The 22,615-nt window shown below is 52.4% G+C and overlaps 1 protein-coding gene across 4 annotated transcripts in view; it reads left to right on the forward strand.

Moving 5' to 3' along the window:
- Positions 1-22,615, forward strand: part of SYCE1L (synaptonemal complex central element protein 1 like) — a 32,829-nt gene that overhangs the window by 7,338 nt on the left and 2,876 nt on the right. For 2 of the 4 annotated variants that reach the window (XM_051847027.2, XM_051847028.2), the window contains exons 5-11: positions 386-433; positions 651-705; positions 2,264-2,327; positions 2,873-2,942; positions 3,053-3,140; positions 3,216-3,300; positions 3,403-3,538. In XM_051847027.2, coding sequence (XP_051702987.2) covers positions 386-433; positions 651-705; positions 2,264-2,327; positions 2,873-2,942; positions 3,053-3,140; positions 3,216-3,300; positions 3,403-3,519 — 527 coding nt within the window. In that variant the 3' untranslated portion in view covers positions 3,520-3,538. Of the gene's footprint in view, positions 1-385; positions 434-650; positions 706-2,263; positions 2,328-2,872; positions 2,943-3,052; positions 3,141-3,215; positions 3,301-3,402; positions 3,539-14,844; positions 14,933-19,219; positions 19,358-22,615 lie in introns of those variants that run through there. The other 2 variants (XM_070063704.1, XM_070063705.1) reach the window with 2 other exon arrangements.

Below are 22,615 nucleotides of genomic sequence, written 5' to 3' on the forward strand. Positions count from 1 at the left end.
CCAGTTCTCACTGTATCCTGACAACCCTGCCTTGACAGTCTCATCGCAAAGCAGAATCCCGTCCTCTTTCACTCTCGCTCCCTTGAGTTCCTTCACCCTGACACGATGCATTTCTTTCTTTATGGTCCTCTCCCCTCAGCGGAAACCTTGCATGTTTTTTCTGGGTCTTGACACCATTCAGTGTGGGAATGTGTGTTTGGGAAGGGGGTGCAGGGGCAGGATTGGGTTGAGGGGGAGAAGCTGGTCAGGGTGCTCCCTGGCAGGTGGGTGCAAGAGTTGCAAAAATGCATCTCCCCTCCCCTGAGGCTGCACCACGCCTTCTTTGTGACTTCTGCCATTGCAAGATGTGACTCTTGGGGGCTGAAGGTGTCTTTGTGTTTTCCAGTGAATGCAGAGAAAGCGCACCTAGAGGAGGTCTTGAACAAAAAGCAAGGTACTTCCCAAGTTGCTGTGTCTTCCTCGTTGTGGTACTCCCAGGGCAGCCAGAGAAATCCCACTACCTCTGAGTCAGGGCGCTCCCCTGAACGCTCAGATCTCTCCCTCATTTGGAATAAACCCCCAGCGATGCCCCCTCCCCACCCTCCCGTGCCCCCACGACGGGGCCGCCTTTCCTCCAGCAAACCCAGCCTTCCTGGTTCCTCTCTGCACAGAGGCGCTGTGGATGCTCCAGCTGCACTGCCAAGAGAAAGAAGGCGAGGCTCAGAGGTAGCAGCGTCGGCCCCAGCCCTTCCCCGACCCCGCCAGCTGGGAGGGGGAGGAGGCCCGAGCTGGGGGAGGGAATCCCGGACACGCACCAACCAGTGTCCTCTTCTGTAAACTAGGACAGCCAGACAAAAAGACCCTGGGTGCTGGTATTAACCTTAATCCACTCGTTGAATCATTTCTGATTTTATCAACCGCCGCTGGCATATTCTAACTCATACCTTGTTGGCCGTCCAGCTTCCCTGCCATCCCTTCATTTATCTACCTGTCCATTTTAGGCCTCAGTCATCCATTGCCCCAGCCACCCATCAACCCACTCATCCTTTTACCTATCCGGCTATCTAATCACATTGCCAGTCCAGGGAGCATCATGCAGGCATCCATCTGTCCTTTAGTTCTCCATCCAGCCGTCATCCATCACTCATCATCTCCCTCAACAGCCGCATCTTCAGGCAGCCACTCACCCACCCAGTTAACTGTCCATTCCACAAAGCAACCGTTTGTGTTTTTTGAACGTTCCTGTGACCACCAGAGGTGTCACACCTTAATAACCAGTGACTGTGTGTGCAGCAAACCTGTTGGTGAACAGTCACTGTAGGCAAGTGCTTACCCACTCATCACGCACTGAAGAGCATCTGTGTTCATTTACATTTCATGACACGAGCACCGTAGTGTGTGGTGACACAAACTGAGAAGGCTACAGGGCCGCCAGGCAGTATGACTTGAAGGGCCCCCTGATGCATATGCTGCTGGCTAGCCAGAGTTCACACAGCACATGACTGTGTTCTCCTGCTCGTCAGAATAGATGAGTTAAGGGCTAATATCACCCTCCCGGCACCACGGCCAGTGTGTGTCGGAGGAAGCAGACCCAGAGTGGTTAAGTAAATTGTCACAGTCACAGAGAAGGTGCACATCGGGGCTGGAAGCAAGGACTTTATTTAGAGTCCACAAGGCAATTCAAATGAATCCTGCACAGAGCTTTCTCGAGAAGGCACAGTTTGATGGGGACAGGACGGACACGATGACAGCCACTGCAGAGGCTGGCGTGGGAGGGGTGAAGGAGTTGGGTTACTGTTACAGAGAGACCCCCCCCCCCCAGCCCTCAGTCCTGCTGGCGGGAGTGCTGTGGCCATGAGGAGGCAATGACGGGGTGTGTGTGTGTGTGTGTGTGTGTGTGTGTGTGTGAGAGAGAGAGAGAGAGAGAGAGAGAGAGAGAGAGAGAGACCTTCTCGTGCTAGGCAGCCCATGGTGTGGGAGTGCATGCAGCGGACTTCTGTCGAGAACTTGCACATCTCAGGGAGTCAGGGGAAGCCGGGGCAGCTGCCAAGCCTGGGGTCCAGCGGACCGCTGGGTGGCGGGTGGGGGTGGGCCTGCATCCGGGAGTTTGTTGAAAAAGGAGCCATGGGGGAGGGGTTAAGACCCCTGACCGAGCTCGCAGTCGAGGCGGCACTGGAGCAGCGGGCAAGCATTTGAAGGCTTGTACCAGAGATGCCCCAGACCTGCCGGGCGGTGCGTGGGTTTCGCCTGCTTAGTTCTCTGACTCCTGGCTGTCTGCCCCTAGATTGGATGTCCAAGGCCAGCTGGACGATGGCATGGGCCAGCACAAGGACCTCTGGGAATTCCACGTGAGCCATCATCATTGCCTGCAGCCAGGGCCGCTTCTCCCAGCTCGAGTGCCTGCACTGGCTGACCCGGTGCCCAGCCCAGTTCTGGTCCTGTGTCTCATGGGAGACTTCCTTCTCTCCCCCGCCTATTCCTTCCCTCGGGTTTTGCATCAGACCTGGCCCCCTCCCGCCACCCTCCACGGCCTCGTGCAGCATTGCCTGCTGAGAAATGCCGGGAAAGCCACAGGCAGGTCATTTGTCCACTGACCTGCCTGAGGCTGCCGCTGGCGGCCCTGCAGGCAGGGGGAGGCAGTGGTGACCCAAAGGGCCAAGGCTTTGACGTCCAGCCTGAACGGGGGCGGGGGAGGCATGATACCCAGACTGCAGTCAAGAAAATGAGTAGCTCGATGGGGCACGGAGAGCACACTTGGGGAATGGGCCTGCAGCCACAGTGCAACTTGCACAGCGAAGGAAGAAATAATGTGCAGACTTGACGAGAAGCGTGGAGGGGCCCGGGTAGGCCACAGACACTGACAGGCCTTCGGGCCTCCTCTTGGTCCTCGCAGATGCTAGAGGAGAGACTGGCCCGGGAGATCGGCGCGCTGCAGAGCAGCCAGGAGCAGCTGCAATCGGAGCGTGAGACCGGACGCGAGGGGGCGTGCCCCAGGCCCCGCCCCTCCCCGACGCCCCGCCCTCGGGCCCCGCCCCCGAGCCCAGCCCTGACGCCCCGCCCCTCCCTCGCGCAGAGTCGCAGGTGCGCGCCAAGCTGCAGGAGGTGGAGCAGCGGCTGCGCTCGCCGCCCGAGGCCCAGGGTCTCCCGGCTGAAGACGACGGGTGAGACGGGGACGGGGCCCTGGGCAAACGGGGAGGGAGCGCCCTCCTTCCTCCTCCCTCTGCCCTTCCCCGCAGGCCGAGGGCGGAGCTGGAGAAGGCTCGGCTGCAGCTCTCTGCGCAAGCCCAGCGTGCCCGCGAGGCCGGGGCCGGCGACCGGGAGGTAGGGCTCAGGACGTCCCCGTGGGGCAGGGACAGCGGCTGGGCGCAGGCGGGGGCGCCGGAGAGCCGGGCCCCTCGCAGCCTGGACGCTCACTGCCCGCAGCCTTGCGCCCCGCTCGCCAGCGCCCACCGCGAGGAGGACCTGGAGCCGCCCGGACGCCCCCCAAGGCCGATGGGACCCGGCGCTCCCTACTTTCTTCCAAGGCCAGCCAAGAAATAAAGGCGATGATTCCGGACCCCGCTGCGCCCCCGTTGGTTGAGTCTGTGCCTGGGCAGCTGGGCGGTCGGGCGCTCTGGACAGGGCTCGCCGCAGGTGCGCAGGGGCAGTACCTGATTACCATGGCCTGCCTCCCCGTCCGCACCTCGGGGCGGCGAGCGCACGCGTCAGGGACCCAGGTCAGGGCACGTTTGCGCGCTCCAGGGACTCCCAGCCTCGCCCACCCGCCCCATTGCCCGCCAGCCCGCGCTGTCCGCACGCATTGCGCCCCGCCGCGGCCCGCCCTTCTCAACCTCGCTGGCGCGCGGTCCTCCAGGGCCCTCCCTGGGTGCTGAGACTGGAAGTGGCCGGCGGAGCGACAGGCTCCGAGGTGAGGCTGCCCAGAAATGTGAGGCGGGGAGGGGAGGGAGACGACGTCAGAGAGCTGCGGAGACCCAGGCGGTTTATGCGTTAGCCTGGGGTGGAGTACCCTGCGCGGAGGACTTGGCACCCGCGGAAGTTGAGACGTGTGTCCCTTAAGTGTGCACTGAATGGTTCATATCATGTTTTATTCTTAGTTATTCCAAGGCTACAGGTGAGGCACACCAAAGTGTGTATTCCTTTTAATTTTTTTTTCAGATTTATTTATTTATTTATTTCAGAAGCAGAGTTAGAGACAGAGGGAGAGACAGAGAGATTTTCCATCCGCTGGTTCACTCCCCAGATGGCTGCAACCGCTGCAACTGTGCCATTCTGGAGCCAGGAGCTTCTTCCAGGTCTCCCACACTAGTGCAGGGGCCCAAGCCATCTTCTACTGCTATCCCAGCCCATAGCAGAGAGCTGGATGGGAAAAGCAGCAGCCAGGACATGAACCAGCACCCATATGGGATGTGGGATGCCGGCACTGCAGGTAGAGGCTTAGCCGGCTCCTTAGTGACTTATTTGAAAGTCAGAATAGAGAGAGGGAGAGACCGAGATCTTCCAACTGCTGGTTCACTCCCTAGATGTCCACAGCAGCCAAGGCCATGTCGAAGCCAGGAGCTTCATCCCAGTGTCCACATTGGTGGCAAGGGCCCAAACCCTTGGGCCATTTTCTGCTCCCCTTCCCAGGCCGTCAGCAGGGAGCTGGAGTGGAAGCGGAGCAGTCAGGCCCGGAACCAGCATGTGGGATGCCGGTGTAGACGGTGGCCTTACCTACGCTGGCCCCTGTATCTTAGAATCGAGATTTTCATACAGTAAATGCGCAGTCAGTGCCGACTTTCATTATGAGGCTTGTTAGTCCCGTTTGGAGACGAGACAAATGGAGGTTGTACATACAGGTGGTACAGTGAGCTCAGCAAATGCTGGGTCTCGCCGTCGTTACCCCCGTTCCACGGAGACTCCCAGGGATCTTCAATGCTAGGGCCACTGCTCACAGCCGGGTGCCGCAGACTCCAGTCCCCCAAGGCTTCCGGGAATCTTTAGAGAATCTCACCCTCTTCATCATCCTCTCTGTGTCTCTGGCATAGGGACAGCCTCTGTTTATGGCTTGGTGACCTTGGTAGGTGAGTCCTACCCTATACTGTGTTGTCCCCAAACAGGCCACTTCTTATTATTTCTAGTCTAAGCATTACCAAGCGGTGACTGTACTGGGGGAGGCATGACACTGATCTAAACTGCAGGAGACTAACAGGTCTAAGCAGCCAAGAAATAGATGGAATTAAAAAAATGGTCTACCAGGATGCTCCTAAAACTTAAAGGAAAAGGGAAAAAAAAAAAACTTCCTTTATAGAAGAATGATAGCTAGGAGTAACTGAGGAAGGAAAGGTAGAAATTAAGCGTGAGCCTTCTAGGGGTTGAACTGTGGCCCAGTGGGTTAAGCCCCTGACTAACACTGGCATCCCATATCGGGACGCTGCTTCCAGTCCTGGCTGCTCTACTTCTCATCCAGCTCCCTGCTAATGCACCTGGGGAAGCAGCGAAAGATGGCCTAAGGGCTCGGGCCCCTGCACCCATGTGGGAGACCGAGGTGGAGTTCCAGTCTCCTGGCTTTGGCCTCACCGGGCCTGGGCAGTTGTGGCCATTTGGGAAGTGAACCAGTGGGTGGAAGACCTCTCACTCTGCTTCTCCCTCTCTTTCTGTCACACTGCTTGTCAGATAAATAAGTAAATTATTATTTTTTTAAATCACCATCCTGTAATCCAGAATGAAGTAACTGACTCAGGCATGAGTGGTTAATAGATGCTCTTACCACAGGGTGAAAGGCCATTGGTGGAAGGGTAGTCACGTGCTTTCAAGGTTTGCTTCTGCAGTGTGTTGACGAACTCTGGAAAAGGGATGTGCCCTCCCCGTGGAGGGATGGGGGAGTGTGATGACCACCTGGTCCAAAGGCCAAGCTTAGCATCCCCAGTGGCCGGCCACACAGTTTGACCTTCTGCAAGTTTGACCATGTATTCTTCGTATGTTGAATGTCTTGGGATTATTTGGAAAGATTTCTTTATTTGAAAGAGTTACAGAGAGAAAGGAAGAGGGAGATCTTCCATCTGCTGATTCACTCCCCAGGTGGCCCTGACAGCCTGGGCTCGGCCAGGCTGAAGCCAGGAGCTTCATCCTGGTCTCCCCTGTGGGTGCAGGGGCCTGAGCACTTGGGCCATTTCCGCTGCTTTTCCCAGGCTATTAGTGGTGAGTTGGATCGAAAGTGCAACAGCTGGGACACGAACCAGCACCCACATGGGATGCCAGCATGCAGGTGGCAGCTTTAACCACACCCCTGCCCTGTCTTTACCCATTACGCCACAGCCCCTGCCCTGTCTTTACCCACTATGCCACAGCCCCTGCCCTGTCTTTTTTTTTTTTTTTTTTTGACAGAGTGGACAGTGAGAGAGAGACAGAGAGAAAGGTCTTCCTTTGCTATTGGTTCACCCTCCAGTGGCCGCCACGGCCGGCGCGCTGCAGCCGGCGCACCACACTGATCCGATGGCAGGAGCCAGGTACTTCTCCTGGTCTCCCATGGGGTGCAGGGCCCAAGCACTTGGGCCATCCTCCACTGCACTCCCTGGCCACAGCAGAGAGCTGGCCTGGAAGAGGGACAACCGGGACAGAATCCAGCGCCCCGACCAGGACTAGAACCCGGTGTGCCGGTGCCACAAGGCGGAGGATTAGCCTAGAGAGCCGTGGCGCTGGCCCCTGCCCTGTTTTACCCAGAGTCTTGCTGCAAGTGTTGAGCTTTCATCAGAAGGAAAGGGACACAGTGAAAAGCCCTGTAGAGCACTTGCCTTGCAGACCTGACTTGGTGTCAGGAGGCCGGTGCCTTAGCTTCCTGTTGCTGCTCTGACAGGTTACTGCAAACTCTGCGATCATAGTCCCACATCGCCGGGCACTAAGGGCAGGGTGTTCTGGTTGATTGCGGGGAGTGTCTATTCTTATTTTTGAAGGTTCTTTGGGGTCCTTCACTCACTGCTCTGCTCACATCTCCTTCTCTTGTGATTTCGTGAGAGCCACCCAGGTAATCCAGGAGAATGTCTGCATCTCATGCTGTGTAGCTAAGTCATAGCTACCAGGTCCCTGAAGGTCTCTTATTTGTAGGTTCTGTGGATTCGTTTGTGAACGTCTTTGCAAGCTGTTATTCTGCCTGTCTCCCTGGGGGAAGATGGTTCATGATACTTAGTTGAAACTTGGGTAATGGCTCACGGGAAACCACTATGATGGACATTTTGAGGACTTTAGGAAAATTTAAGAATAGACTGAAATTTGGATGATGTTGAATTAATGTTAACTTTCTATGTGTGGTACTGGAGATGGGTTTGTTGGTTGGAGAATTTTTTTAAAGATGTATTTATTGAGAGGCAGTGAGAGCGGTCTGCAATCCACTCGTCTGCTCCCCTAATGGCCAGAGATGGGCCAATATGAAGCTAGGAGCCAGGTGCTTCCTCTGGGCCTCCCATGCTGGGTGCAGGGGCCCAAGCACTTGGGCCATGCTCTGCTGCTTTCCTAGGTGTATTAACGGGGAGCAGGATCAGAAGTGGAGCAGCCAAGTTTTAAACTGACTCCCATATGGATTCTGGAACCACAGGCAGATGCTTAACCTACTACTAATTTCTCAAATGTAACTGTAACTTTGCACCTGTTAATCAACATCTCCTTGTCACCCCTTTATCCTACCCTCCCCAGCATCCAGAAAGCTTTACATTATACCTCTGAGGGTGACTGTTTCACACACCATATGTGAGGAAGATCACGCCATCTTCCTGTGCTGGTTGATTTCACTTAACGTCTTCGAAGTTCATCCGCTTTGTCACTCGTGGCTGGATAGTATTCCGTCATGTATCTGAACCACATTTTCTTCATCCAGTTATTTGCTGATGGACACTTGGTTCCATATCTTGACTATCGTGGAATGTTTCATGACATTGTACCTGGCAGTGATTTGAGGGATAAGACCCCAAATGGGCTGGCACCACGGCTCACTAGGCTAATCCTCTGCCTGCGGCTCCAGCACCCCTGGTTCTAATCCCAGTTGGGGCACCGGATTCTGTCCCAGTTGCAACTCTTCCAGGCCAGCTCTCTGCTATGACCCGGGAAGGCAGTGGAGGATGGTCCAAGTGCTTGGGCCCTGCACCCCATGGGAGACCAGGAGAAGCACCTGGCTCCTGGCTTTGGATCGGCGCAGCATGCTGGCCATAGCAGCCATTTGGGGGGTGAACCAATGGAAAAAGGAAGACCTTTCTCTCTCTATCTCACTGTCTAACTCTGCCTGTCAAAAAAAAAAATTAATTAAAAAAAAAAACCCTGGCCGGTGCCGCAGCTCACTAGGCTAATCCTCCGCCTGCGGTGCCAGCACACTGGGTTCTAGTCCCAGTCGGGTCGCTGGATTCTGTCCTGGTTGCCCCTCTTCCAGGCCAGCTCTCTGCTGTGGCCTGGGAGTGCAGTGGAGGATGGCCCAAGTGCTTGGGCCCTGCACCCCATGGGAGACCAGGAGAAGCACCTGGCTCCTGGCTTCAGATCAGTGCGGTGTGCCGGCCGCGGTGGCCATTGGAGGGTGAACCAACGGCAAAGGAAGACCTTTTTCTCTGTCTCTCTCTCTCGCTGTCCACTCTGCCTGTCAAAAACAAACAAACAAGCAAAAAAACACAGGCAACAAAAGCAGACACGGGATTATATCAGGCTAAAAGGCCTCTGCATGGCAAAGGAAACAAGGTAGTGAAGAGCCAGCCATGCAGTGGTAGAAAGTATTTGAAATCCATACATTTGATAACATCCAGAATATATGAGCAACTCAGAAAATGATCCAATGTAAAAAATTGGCAAACAACCTAAATAGATACTTACTCATCAAAAGAATATGCAGAAATGGCCAACAAGTATATGCAGATGGCTCAATGTCACTCAGTGTCAGGGAAATGCAAAGTACAACAATGAAACCCCCTCCTTCTGTGTTGAAAGGCAGTTATCAAAAAGACAAAAGATGACAAGGGCTGGCAAGGTTTTGAAGAAAAGGGAGCTCTTACTTGAAGGTATACCCACTGTGGAAGACGTGCAGAGAGTCCTCAAAAGATTTGAAAGAGCTATCCCACGGCCCAGGAATCCCAGCAGTGAGTGTAGACTCACAAGGAAACGCGTTCAGTGTGTGGAGGAGGCAGCGGCACTCCCACGTCTATGTCTTGCTGTGTGAGGAAGCAGCACACTGTTTCTCCCAGTGGGTAAACCACTCTACATTTCCACCAGCAGAGGGCGAGGGGTTCAGTGTCTCTACTTCCTCAGCCTCAAGTGACCACAGTCACCCCAGTGGGTGTGAGGGGTATCCTTGTGCTTTGATCTGCACGTACCTGCTGAGCTGTTTATTCCATTCCTCTCTCTGCCGCTCTTCCCATGCACAGAGGCCGAGCTTCTCAGTCTTAGCCCTTGGAAAAGTCTAAAGGGGCGGGAGAGACCTCCTCAACATCGTACCTTTCCAGGATTTTCCCAGGATAGCTTCTGTCCTGTACGAGCTCCAGAATCAGGTGGTTTATTCATTAAAAACACAGAGCCTGAAACGATTGTTGTTTGGATCAAATTACATGTTGCATTAAGTATCGTGGCCTTGTTGAGTCTTCCAGAAAAGAAAATGGTATGTGTTATATCGTTTTATTTTTTTTCTTGAATGTATCTTTTCGCATTGTATTTAGACTGATAGTATTCTTCCAACAAATTTCTTTTTTAAGAATGTGTTTTTGGGGCCGGGACTGTGGCGTAGCAGGTAAAGCAGCCGTCTGCAGTGCCAGCATCCCACATGGGTGCCGGTTTGAGTCCTGGCTGCTGCAATTCTGATCCAGCTCCCTGCTGACGGCCTGCGAAAGCAGTGAACAATGGCCCAAGTGCTTGGGCCCCTGCACCCATGTGGGAGGCCCAGATGAAGCTCCTGGCTCAGCCCTGGCCTTTGCGGCCATTTGGGGAGTGAACCAACAGGTGGAAGAGCACTCTGTCTGTCTCTGCATCTCCTTCTCTGTAACTCTGCCTTTCAAATAAATAAATATACTTTTTTTAAAAGTATTTTTCTTGGTATGACTCTTTACTTGACTTGCCTATTCAGGTACCAGTTTTTCCAGGGCCTGTTCAATAGAACCGTGCACTGATAACGCACAACCTAATGGACAGGGCCATCCAGGACGAAGAATTCAAAGACAGAGGCACACAGCAGGTTCTGGGGAAGCCTCACATCTAACACAGATCATGCTGAGTCTTCACAGGCAAGGGGAGACCAGTGAAGAAGCAAGCTCAGGCTCCTCGCTGGAGAAGAGAGTCACGGCAAAGAGAGAAGGCACAGAGCACTGTGGGAATGACAGGTGGATCGTGTACATCAGAATCTTAGGGTCCAGCATGCAAGCACAGAAGAGAAGGCCAGAGACCTGTGTACAAGCAGGGTACAAAGATCTTTCCTTCCCTGTTAGGCTGATGAAATATTAGCTGGAAATAGAGGAGAAGCACCAAGAGATACTTACGTTAGAAGCCGAGAGGCCCACTGATGTCTGTTAGAAGTAGAACAGGACCCTGCTCTCAGCGAGGAGTCTGATTCAGTGTCAACATTCTCAGTAACTCAATTTCAGTAAATAATCCAGGATAAGGCAAGGATCAGCAACGTTTATTTTTAAAAGCACCAGAGAGTAAACATTTTAGCAAGTCGAGAGGTGAAACTGAGAATATCATGGAGATGCTCATGTGACCGTTGAGAAGTATAGAATTATTCACAGATTATAATTCCTTCAGAAACCACAGAGAGGCTAGATTGGACCTGTAGGCTGTAGTTTGCTGCCTGCTGCCCTGCAGAGTGGCTGTTTGATTTTTGGAGAGTACAATGCCTTCCTTATGGAGGAACAGAAGCAATTCTATGTGAGAAAATAAACATGTGATTGAACAAGTAGTTACATCTGAGAGAAGACTTTGTTGAACTAAACCACGAGAATTGACACGTTGCTCTGAAATTATTTCTCCTGCAGCATTCTTTATTTTTCAGATTGATTGATTTATCTTGAAAGGGTTAGGGATAGAAAGATCTGCCATCTGTTGGTTCACTCTCCAGATGGCTGCAGTGGCCAGAGATGAGCCCGGCCAAAGCCAAGAGCTTCAATTGGTTCTCCCACGTCGGTTCAGGGGCCCAAACACTTGGGCCATCTGCTGCTTCTCTCCCAGGCTGTTAGCAGGGAGCTGAATTGTGAGCAGAGCAGCCAGCGCACAGACCGGAGCCCGTGTGGGATGGCAGTGTCACAGGCTGCAGCTTTACCCGCCTCGCCGCCATGCCAGCCCTTTCTGCAGAATTCTTGCAGCACAGTGTTTGAGTGCAGCACTGGGGATGGACATTGCACCCTGTGAGATCCAAAGTGACTGTTTTGGGGCCGGTACTGTGGCACAGTAGGTTAATTCTCTACCTGCGGCACCAGCATCCCTTTGGGCACCGGTTCTAGTCCCGGCTGCTCCTCTTCCGATCCAGCTCTCTGCTGTAGCCTGGTAAAGCAGTAGAAGATGGCCCAAGTGCTTGGGCCCCTGTACTCGTATGAGAGACCAGGGAGAAGCTCCTGGTTCCTGGCTTCAGCGCAGTTCCAGCCATTGTGGCCATTTGGGGAGTGAACCAACGGAAGGAAGACCCCTCTGTCTCTCCCTCTCACTGTAACTCTACCTCTCAAATAAGTAAATAAAATCTTTAAAAAAAAGTGACTTTTATTCATAGAATTAGAAGGAATTTGTGAACCTTTGAAATACTATTCAGAGCAAGAAGTGTCCATTTGATCAGTAACCAGATACTCAGTATTCTTTCTTCGAATGGGTGTGATCTTGGCTTTGAAAGACCCTTTGGGGAAGACCAGGCCTGCAGTGTTCTGTGCTGCTTCTGTGTCCTTAAAGCGGGGTCGTCGGGGTCCTTGGGCAGCACTGGGTAACTCCCTTGGTCAAGGCCGAACAGCACACTCTCGGCTGCATCCCACTCAGCTCTCACGTTGCGCTTCCTCTGCACTTCACTTTTTTTTTAAAGATTAACTTGAAAGAGCCACAGAGAGGGAGAGACAGATTTTGCATCTGCTGTTCACTCTCCCAGATGGCTACAACGGCCGGGACTGGGCCAGCCCAGTCTGGCTCTCCCGTGTGGGTACAGGGGCCCCAGCATATGGGCCATCTTTCACTGCTTTCTCTTTTCCCAGAGAGCTGGATCAGAAGTGGAGCACCCGGGGTAGCGGGGAATTGAACCGGCGCCCATATGGTGCTCTTGTCAGTTAACAGTATATTGCCTCTCCAAAGGCACCTTCACCACCTGAGTTAGAATGGATTGGAGCCCTTTACAGTCTTTTTTTTTTTTTTTTTTTGCCAGACTTACTCAGTAGAGGGCGCTAGAGAGATCTCCCTGTTTCTGCGTCCGTCCAGCTAGGCTGGTGCCTGCTTGGTGTTGCTTCTTCAGCACCTGACCCCTGCTGTGTGGGTCACCCTGGAGCCTTCCTGGACACCTCCTCTGGTACTTTGGTAGCAGAGCGACGCTAGTGAGATGCCACATCCCATAAACGACTCCTCCACACCTTAGAGAAAGGCTTTCTGGCAAGTTCCACCAGTGCCAGTCAGTGAGTCTCACCGCGACCGGTCCAGCCGGCTCTTGGTCTCAGCTGTCCCACGAGGAGAGAGTTTCCCACGGCTGCTCCGCGGAGCTGCACCGCAGTTCTTCAGAGTTCTCCAACGTTTCACTGGGTAGGCCCTTTCTGCCCCGCGAGCATATCTTAGATAATAACCTCTTATTTTAAACGACTTCTCCAAATCTCGGTGCAGTGTCTGTTCCCTGGATGGACAGCAGCTGACACATGGCATAAACACTGCAACCCCCAGGCCCTTCCATGGGGGCGAGTTTGAGACACGCCTGCCTGCTGGCTCCCAGGGTGTCCTCAGGGCCTTGACAAAGAATCCTGGACCCACTGCCTTCCCCTTCCTCCCGTGGGGGGTGTAGAAGGCATTGGTCAGAGAGAGAGCTAAGACGACAACAGCCCCAGGAGCCTGGAATGAAGAGGATGTTGGAAATGACTCAGCTGTGCAGGACAAACTCACTGTACTCAGTGGTCCGGTGCTGACTCGTACCGGGCAGGGATTGCCCACGCACCCCACGGGGGCTTGCATCTGGTGCACGAGGTGTTTGGCTGTGAGACAGGGCACGCAAGTCCAGTTAACACCAACAGAAACACACCCAAGAGGTAAAACTCTTGCCTCTGAGTAGGGCATGTCTAAAGGACGGCTCCTTCCCAGGTGTGGAAATTGAAATGACAGTGATTGGGTTGGGATTCCAGTGCAGTCTAAGAGCATACAAACACCCAATCTTGGGTGAGCCCTAAGTCATGATTTCCTTCCCTTAGTGGCTGCCTCCATGTCTACTTCTAGGCCTGAAAGAAGTTTTTTTTTTTTTTTTTTTTTTCCGGAAGTTATTTGAAGCCATGTTGTAAACCACTTTTGGCCTAGTTAAAACCTCCCCTCTCTGTGTGGTTTTTGGGCTACAGCCCAAGTGTTCCTCATTCCACGGACCCAAAACCCCACACACGCTGCAGCTGCTGACCCTAAAACCCTATCGGTCACCACCTGAGTCACGTGGAGAAGGTCTGCCCAGGGCACGTGTTAGGCTAAAGCCAGCCAACCTGTGCCCCGTGGAAAGCCCAAGGGGGCGGGGGCCCATGGACCTGTTAAAGGCTCAGCCCCCACCCCCCCGGGTTCTCCTGCGCATGCGCTGCACCCACCGATTGAGCCACTCGCCACCTCCCGTCTTCATGGGCTTCTCTGACCTCTGGAATCAGCGAGTACAGCGTCTCTTCACTTCCTTGCTTTTTGGCTCTCCCTCATTGGGAAATCCAGCTCTCGTGGGGGTCACGCGTCTCATAAGGAGAGGCCTTGGGAGGAGGAAACAGGACACGAGAGGCAGGAGCCACAGGGCGTCTGCCAGTGTGGACACATCTGCTGGCCACAGGAGAGATGGCGTGACCCCATCTACCAGAGTGATGGTGAGCCCAGGGAGGGCCGTGCTGCAAATACCCATGACTGTGAAGGAGGAAGTTAGAAGTGAGCCTGGGGGAGGGGGATGAGGAGAGAGAAGGAGCCCCACCCCCATAGAGGTGGTCTCGGCCCTCCCCCCAAGGGAGAATCCTCCCTGCTCAGCACCAGGTGGGGTATCTGCCCTGACAGCACTGAGTGATAAAACCGCTACGTCCTCCCTCCCAGGCAGGTACCCTAGGGGAGGCTGCGCCCAGGCCAGATGGGCTCTCCAGTCTGACAGCCCTGAGCAGGGAGACCTTAGGAGGAATTTCACCTAATTCACACTGAGCAAACTCCTTGTCCTGGAGGCGGAGAGGAAGGAGAAATGGTGAGAAGACCTGGCCCCCTTTCCCTTCCAAGCCCTGGTCTGCATACAGACCAAGTGCTCAGCATTGAGCTCTCCGCTGAGCCGCTTGCCTGGGCTGCCAGGTGTGTTGTCTCCATGTAACCATGTAACCTTGCTGTCTGCAGTCTGAGTGACTGGGCACCCTGAGGTTCTGTCCCATCCGTTCTGCTGGATACCCAACCCCTTTAAACCTTGCTAGCTAGCTTACCACTGCTCTGTCTCGCGTCTGAATTCTTTGTCATGCAAGACAACAATTTAGCCCACCCGTCTCCGCTAAGGTAACTACCTCCCCTGCAGCCTCAACGGGGCAGGGCTAGAGTCAGCAGCTGCTCCCCAGAGGGCCCTCAGGGCCAAATTAGGTAAAAATCTCAAGACTTTAGTTATTGGTTGATGTGTTGGCCGGAAGCCCGGGGAAGGGAGGTGCCAGCCATCGGGTCTGTGGGAATGTTGGTGACCTTGAGCACCGGGAGACCTGTGTTTTCTGCCGACCACTGTTGCTGCAGGCTGCACGCTAGGCTCCGCAGAAGCTCTGAAGATGCCCGTGCCCACTATCGCCCAACAGAGAATGAGTCCGTTTGGGCTGGTGCCCAGGTAAGTAGATGACATGCACTTGGGATTGCAAACCTCTCAACCAGGAACAAGACCCGCTGAGTTAATTAGTGCTTTGGGGGACTTAACCCCGGGCCGGCAGCAGCAGCCTCACCTGGGAACTTAATAAACTTAATAGATGCCAGTGAAGGGCCCTGACCCAGACTTACTGCGCTGGAGACTCGGGGTGCAGCCCAGCAGCGTGGGTTTATCAGGCTCATCAGGTGCTGGAGAGCTCCAGTTTGAGAATCCCTGAATTAACAATAGGAACAGCTTCCAAATGCCTCCTCAGCACATCTGTTCTTGCGGTGGAATACACACGCACACACACACACACAAATGGATCTTCAGGACTACACGTGTGAGCAAGACAAGTTTTCTGCTCTGATCTTCACCAACTCGCCTATAAATGAGAAATGAAGGTATTGGTTTCAATGCCATTGACTTGAGAATGAAATGGCCATTTCCTGGCCTGCCCTATTCAGGGGCTTGTCGACTCTCTGCTTTGAGAATAAGCACAGCTGTGCAGATGAAATACCTGTGTCCAGTGGCCTGGATCCGTTGTGTCTCTGACGAGGTGGAGATGAGCGCCAGTGGAGAGCTTTGTGGCCCCCTGGATGAAAGAGCCACAGGGTGGGGTGTCGCTCCCCCTCTTCGAGGAGGAACGACACTAGACCCTGCACTGTTCTTTTGTCTGCTCAGCCCTTCCCGGGTTTGCTGCTGGTCCTTCCCGGGTTGGCTTGATGAATTCCAACCTAGCTTATGTCTCCGCTTTTTGGTTTGACTTCCCGTCTTTTGCTCCCCGAGCTAATCTGACGGATTCCAACCTAGCTTACGTCTCCGCTTCTGGTTTTAGTTTTTCACCTTTTGTTCCCCGGGCTGACTTGACGAATCCCAACCTAGCTTACGTCTCCACTTCGGCCTGCCCCCGCGGCTTCACTTTCCCTAGCTTATATCTTTCTCTACCCGGTACTTTTCCCTAAGTTTCTTCCAACAATATTTCTCTCATTTCTCCTGGCTTCTCCCCACAGTCCGTATCCCAGTCTGTTTCTTCTAGCTTTCACTTTCAACCCTAGATTTCTCCCGGCACTTTTTCCGTCCGGCTTTTCCCTAGGCTCTTTGCTAGTCTCTCTCTCTGGTATTTTCCCGCTTCTTCCCGCTTCTTCCCTCCTAGGTTTCCTATCCGAGTCATGGCACCATTATCCCTCCTAGGCTTCATATCTGAGTCACGGCACCATTATGTCGCTCCCCCATTCGCGGAGGAACGACACTAGACCCTGCGCTGTTCTTTTTGTCTGCTCGGCCCTTCCTGGGTTTGCTGCTGGTCCTTCCCGGGTTGGCTGCTGATCCCTCCACCTCCGTGGAGGGGCGGCTCCCCCTGCCACTTTCCCCACTTCCACGGGGGAGCAGCACACCGCCGGCCGGCTCTCTCGGGGGCTGCTCAGATGTTATCCGGATGTTCCTGGTGCATGTTGTCTCTCTCCTCCTTTATAGTCCTCTTCCACCAATCCCAACTCTGCTACCCACACGCCGGACACGCTGCTCTCCTCCAATCAGGAGCAAGATCAGCTCCTGCAGCTCATCAGTCAAATTGGCGAGAGGCAGCTGTGTAGAAGTTGTTTACTCCTCTCCCAGCACCATATTGTGGGAGAGCAGATGTATAGAATAAGTCTTAATTCCAGTAACTTAGTCTAGTCCGAGTTGCTCCCCACAGTGGGGGTGGGGGGGTTACTCTCCACATTTTTTCAGAATGTCTAAATTCAAAACTTACTTGGTTGAAAATGCGTGAAACATAGATCTAAACTTCTAATACCCCCCTTTTAAATATTTTTTGAAAGTTACAGAGAGATGGAGAGAGGTCTTGCTTCCACAGGTTCACCCCACAAATGGCTGCACAGCGAGAGCTGATATGATCTGGAGTCAGGAGCTTCTTCTGGGCCTCCCACACAGGTGCAGGGGCCCAAGCACGTGGGCCATCTTCTGCTTTCCCAGGTCATAGCAGAGAGCTAGATTGGAAGAGGAGCAGCCGGGACTCAAACCAGCGCCCATATGGGATGCCGGTACCGCATGTGGAGGCTTAGCCTACTCTGCCACAGTGCCAGCCCTGTAATACTCATTTTTAATAAAGGCTTTGACAAGCAGGTATATTTTCTAGGATTTTTTTCTATTTCTGCATTTTCTAATGACAAGGTATTTTTCATGATAAATACTGTAAATAAGTTTTAAAATGAGACTGTGAAAAGAAATATCGAAAAAAGAATTAGTGGGCTCTACGGAGTGGTGAGCCAAGATTTCCCATGCATGACGTTGCACAACAGAAACTACAGGCTGAATCTGTCATGGACGGGGAGAGGGGATGACAAATGCATGGGAACTCGAAAAGCAGAAGTCAGGGCAAGTATTGCCGTGGATAAATGGAACGCCTATATCACGCTGGAAGACCAGAGTCAGTGTGTATGCTTTTTTGGTAACTGAGTTTTCTTTTTTAATTTAGTAGAGAGACTGAGACAGGCAGATAGGTTGACAGAGATCTTCTGTCTGCCGGTTCACTCCTGAAATTTGTGCAATAGCCAGGGCTGGGCCAGGCGAGGCCCAAAGCCTGGGACTCAGCGAGAGTCTCATACGTGGGTAGCAGGGCCCAAGCACTGGAACCATCACCTGCTGTTGCCCGGGATGCACAGTAGCCGAAAACTGAAATCGGAAGAATAGTGTGTGTTCGAAATTGAATCCAGACACTGATGCAGGTGCAGTTGAGGGAGGTCTAAGTGGAATATTAGTAGCTGTGTCAAATACCCATCTTTAAACTTACTGTTAGGTCTCTATTATTCAGAGCAAGAATATTGCAGTTCTGCTGTGACCCTTCCTAGAATGTTTTATAAAACTTGAGTAAACTGAGTAAACTCAGGTTGAATTGAATTTTAACCAAATGAAGCTCATTCAAATGAGTAGGGAGTTGTGATACGGTAGTCTAGAATGTATGTCATGAGGGTTCCGGCTGAAGGTTCTAAGGATATTCAGAAGGGGACCAGAGTACTGAAAATCATCTTTGTACATCTGAGCATGTGTCATGGGCTAAAGGAACCAGAAACACAAATGAGGGTTTGCTAATGACTAGGGCTGTGCAGCAGTAGGAGTTGGATGGGGTGAAATAGCTTGCAAAAGGCATCCACGGGTTAGGCAGCACCTGCTGCTGTGGGGGTGGGAGGGTGGGTTGGGGAGAGGGGCATAGAAAGGGAATTCATCTAAGGAAAATACCTGGCATAACAGTCATTTTTATCGATGCTTTGGGTCACTTTGTTATCCATAGGGAAACTGAGGCAATAAGGTTCTGAGAAATTTTCAGTGTGCAAAAGTTCTCGTAGCTAATAACCTGTTCAAACTTGGGTCCATGGGGGCCTGTGCCATGGCATAGCGAGTAAAGCCACTGCCCACAATGGGTGCCAGTTGGAGTCCCAGCTGTTCAACCTCAGATCCAGCTCTCTGCTTTAGCCAGGGAAAGCAGCAGAAGATGGCCCAAGAGCTTGGGCCCCTGCTGCCCACACGGGAGACCTGGACCTGGGTGAAGTTTCTGGCTGCTGGTTTTGTCTGGCCCAGCCCTGGCTGTTGCAGCCTTTTTAGGAGTGGGCCAGCGGATGGGAGATAGCTCTCAATTTCTGTCTCTCCCTCTGTAACTTTTTCAAATCTCTTTCCTTTTCTTCTTTATGAAAAGGACCCTCTTTGGGGGAAAAAAAAACAACCTTGAACCTGTGGATCTGGACACCCGTTTATGTGCTTCTGAGTTCTGTTCCCTTCCAGCTGAGCTATCTCCACTTGCTCCTGGGTTCAGAAAGAAGCCACAAAGGTGCCTTTTCTAACTGCATGAGTTGTATGGCCCCTGACTGAAGTCGGCAGCAGCCAGTGTGCCAAACCCAGTGCCAAGCACAGCCCCCCGGGACACTGCCGAGAGATGCGTCCTTCGTGCTCACTGACCGCTGCGGCGGATACTGGGCTGCAGCGCTCGGGTCCTGCTCGGGAGACTGAGGGGGATTCCTGCAGATGCTGCCAAGCTGCTCTGGGCTGTCGGTCCCCTTCAGAAATGGCCTCGGAGGCCTCTCCCGAGGTCCTGCCGCTGACCTGGGGCAGGCTGTATGTCATCACTGCTGGCCTTAAATACAGAAGATTCCTCAGATAAAAAGACGAGGCCCTGTTGACCGAGCCAAGAGTCCTCTGTGTAACTGCCCCTGAAGCGAGCTGCTGATTTCATCTCTCCCTTTGGTCAATCCTGTTTCCTCTCTATGTTCCCTTCCTTAGCAGTTGACCGAACGAACAGTCCCGAAAATCGTCCAGTATGGTGATCTTTGAGCGTTGGCATCAGCAATCCACTGCCAAGTTCCAGTTCAGTGTCTTCCTCTGCTTGTCTGCTGCTGCAGTTAACCAGATAAATAAGAGGTACGTCTACCGGGCTCTACTCGCTCACTTGTTCTTTTTCCAATAATTGTCAGCTACCTATTGTGTGCCCGTGAGTACTGTGGTCATGATGAGGAATATGTAACGAGTTAGGGGTCTGTCCTAATCCTCCAGGAACTTTGAGGCTAACAGAGAACAGAGACACTGAGCAAACTGTCACATAAAGGAGGCTGTAATGACCTTCGAGCTGTTCTGGTCAACGTCAGCACGCCACCAGTGGGATTGCAGGAGTCCGCCGCTGGCTTGGGGAAGTCCACGGAGGTTTCCCTGCGAGAGCTGACTTGCAATCTTAGATCTGAAGACTAAAAGGTTTACGTGGTTCTGGGCAGTGTGTGAGTGTGCGTGTGTATGGAGAAGTGATTGGAAACCAAGGCAGCAGCCCAAGGCACTGTAATGCTTGTGTATTTGAGAAAAAGAGGCTTCGATGATAGCAGCAAAGTAAGAAAGACAGCAAGAACTGAGCGTGGGGCTGGGTCGGATACTGTAGAGGACTGTAGGCTCAGTCAGTTTGGAAAAGTGCAGTTAGACATGTGTGAGGTGGTGAGCTTCATTATGGGGCTTGGATTATGATGTTGGTTCTCGTGCACTTTAATTGTACTGGAAGTTCCTCATTTGCCCAGTTCTCAGAGGTGGGTAAAGAGCCGGAGTCTTGGAGTTGTGTGTTTTGTCTGAAGTCAGAAGCAGAACAAAGGAGCCCAGCTTGGTCCATCTGGGCCGAAGTCTGTCTAACTTAGACTGTATCCTGAGGGTCCTCTGACTATCGGAAGACCTGTTCCATTGGAATTTCAGAAGCTACAGCTCTATAGACTAATGAACTCTACTCTCGTTGTAATCGGCCTTAAGCCTCAGGCCCTTGAGCCATCGGTTTCTACCAGGTAAAGCTGAACAATAATCGCTGTAATAGACGAGTGGCCGGCATGCGGTCAAACTGTTGAGCCGGTGGACTGTGGCTGGACTGGTGATCGACTGAACATCATCCACTGAAAGTGTCAACACTCATGGCTCCTTAGCTCTAGGAGATGGCAATTGCTTTGACATGTCGAAGGCCCTGTTTCAAAAGGTCACAGATCACTGGCTTGCAGACAAGAATTCTTTCTCTTTGGCTTTCATAGAAGTACTGATGCCCTTTGAATGTTCACCAAAGCCCTCTGGGTCCATATATGGCCCAGGGGTCTTAATGAGCGAATAGGTGGTGTGGTTCTTGAGCATTACATTGAAAGACCAAGTATCTGAACCTGTAAAGCAGATTCACGGTAGTGTTGTAAACTCATGGAGTGGCTATCTTTTTGTATCTGTTGGGTGTGTTTCTCAGTGCTCAGGTTGTCACTGCCACTTTCTTGGCTAATGTAAGAATCTCATTTCTCAGGGCCAGCGCTGTGGCGCAGTGGGGTTAACGCCCTGGCCTGAAGCACCGGCATCCCATATGGGTGCCAGTTTGAGACCCGGCTGCTCCACTTCCAATGCAGCTCTCTGCTGTGGCCTGGGGAAGCAGTAGAAGATGGCCCAAGTCCTTGGGCCCCTGCACCCATGTGGGAGACCCGGAAGAAACTCCTGGCTACCGATCGGTGCAGCTCCGGCCATTGTGGCCATTTGGGGAATGAACTATCGGGTGGAAGACCTCTCTTTCTCTGTCTCTCTGCCACTCCTCTGTGTAACTATGACTTTCAAATAATAAATTAAATCTTTTTTATTTGACAGATGAGTTAGACAGTGAGAGAGAAAGGTCTTCCTTCAGTTGGTTCACTCCCAAGATGGCCGCTGCAGCTGGAGCTATGCTGATCCGAAGTCAGGAGCCAGGTGCTTCTTCTTGGTCTCCCATGCGGGTGCAGGGCCCAAGCACTTGGGCCATCCTCCACTGCCTTCCCGGGCCACAGCAGAGCTGGACTGGAAGAGGAGCATCCGGGACTAGAACTCGGCACCCATGTAGGATGCTGGTGCCGCAGGTGGAGGATTAACCTAGTGCGCCACAGTGCAGGCCCCAAATTAAATCTTAAATAAATAAAAAAAAACCTCACTTCTCATTCTGCCTCTGTTCTTGCTCATTCCAATTCATCATCTCCACTGTGGTCAGAATTAAACAAAAAATGACAGCTCCTCAGTAATTTGATTTTTTTTTTCCCATAAAGTAAAACGTCACATCCAAAAGCTCTTCAGGACTAGAAGGGCCTCTCTCGTGGTCTTGGGCCAAACAACCTTTCCCTCCATGGAGCCCACTGCTGGCCCTCAGCACCATGGAACATTGCCTGCCCACCTCCAAATCATGCAAAATTAGGATTTCTTTTCTAAACCTGCTCTTCTGCTATGGTGACCACTCTCTAATCGGCAAATGACAGATTGCATTCATTTTCATTATGTGTTGATACTGTAGGGTGGTTTTCTAGGGGCCTAACAGAGCATCCTCTGATCAGCAAACTACGCGCAGCATTCTTGGATGAAGTGTCAACGTTGACACATATATTTTTGTGCTGACAACTTCAATTCTAACTAAGGAATGAGGTTTCCTCAGGCCAGTCTCTATATTATCTCACAGACTAGTTTTCATTATGAGAGGTGACTGAGCAGTCCTTGTGACAAGGGAGCATTGCTGGAGTATCTAACCAGCTCACGATGGCTGTTGAATTCTCTCCATCTATATTGCTACATGGTGTTAGTGTTCCCAGCAGTCGTGTTGTCAAAGACTATCTTGTTCATTTGACTTGCTGGCTCCAGGAGATTGGGAATTTAAAAGTAAAATGTAATCGCTTGTGCTCTGTGCTTGATGTTGGTAGAAAGGACTCGATCATCCAGGGCAAAAGTTGGGGCACAGAGGTCTGAGCCAACGCCTGGGGTGCCACATTCCACATGAGACTTCCAGTGTGAGTCTTGGCTATTCCGCTTCCAAGCCAGCCCCCTGCTAATGCACCTGGGAAGCAGTGGATGATGGTCCAGATTCCTGAGCCCCCACCACCCACGTGGAAGACCCAGGTGGAGTTCCTGGCCACTGACTTCTGCCCAGCCTGGGCTTTTGAAGCCATCTGGGGAGTAGACCAGCAGCTTAAGATTAATTTTCCTGCTTCTGTCAATCTGCCTCTCAGATAAGAATAAATCTTTAAAAAATTGCTAAAAAATCAACCACCCAGGTGTATTTTTTTCCGTTTCACTACTACAGTTAGTGCAGACATTTAAAGATAATCAAGACACATTTATTTGATGCAGGAAGGAATAGAACATCAGAATAACTCTTAACTGAATGTTATTTGA

The sequence above is a fragment of the Oryctolagus cuniculus genome, chromosome 18, assembly GCF_964237555.1.
Source record: "Oryctolagus cuniculus chromosome 18, mOryCun1.1, whole genome shotgun sequence".
Lineage (NCBI taxonomy): Eukaryota > Metazoa > Chordata > Mammalia > Lagomorpha > Leporidae > Oryctolagus > Oryctolagus cuniculus.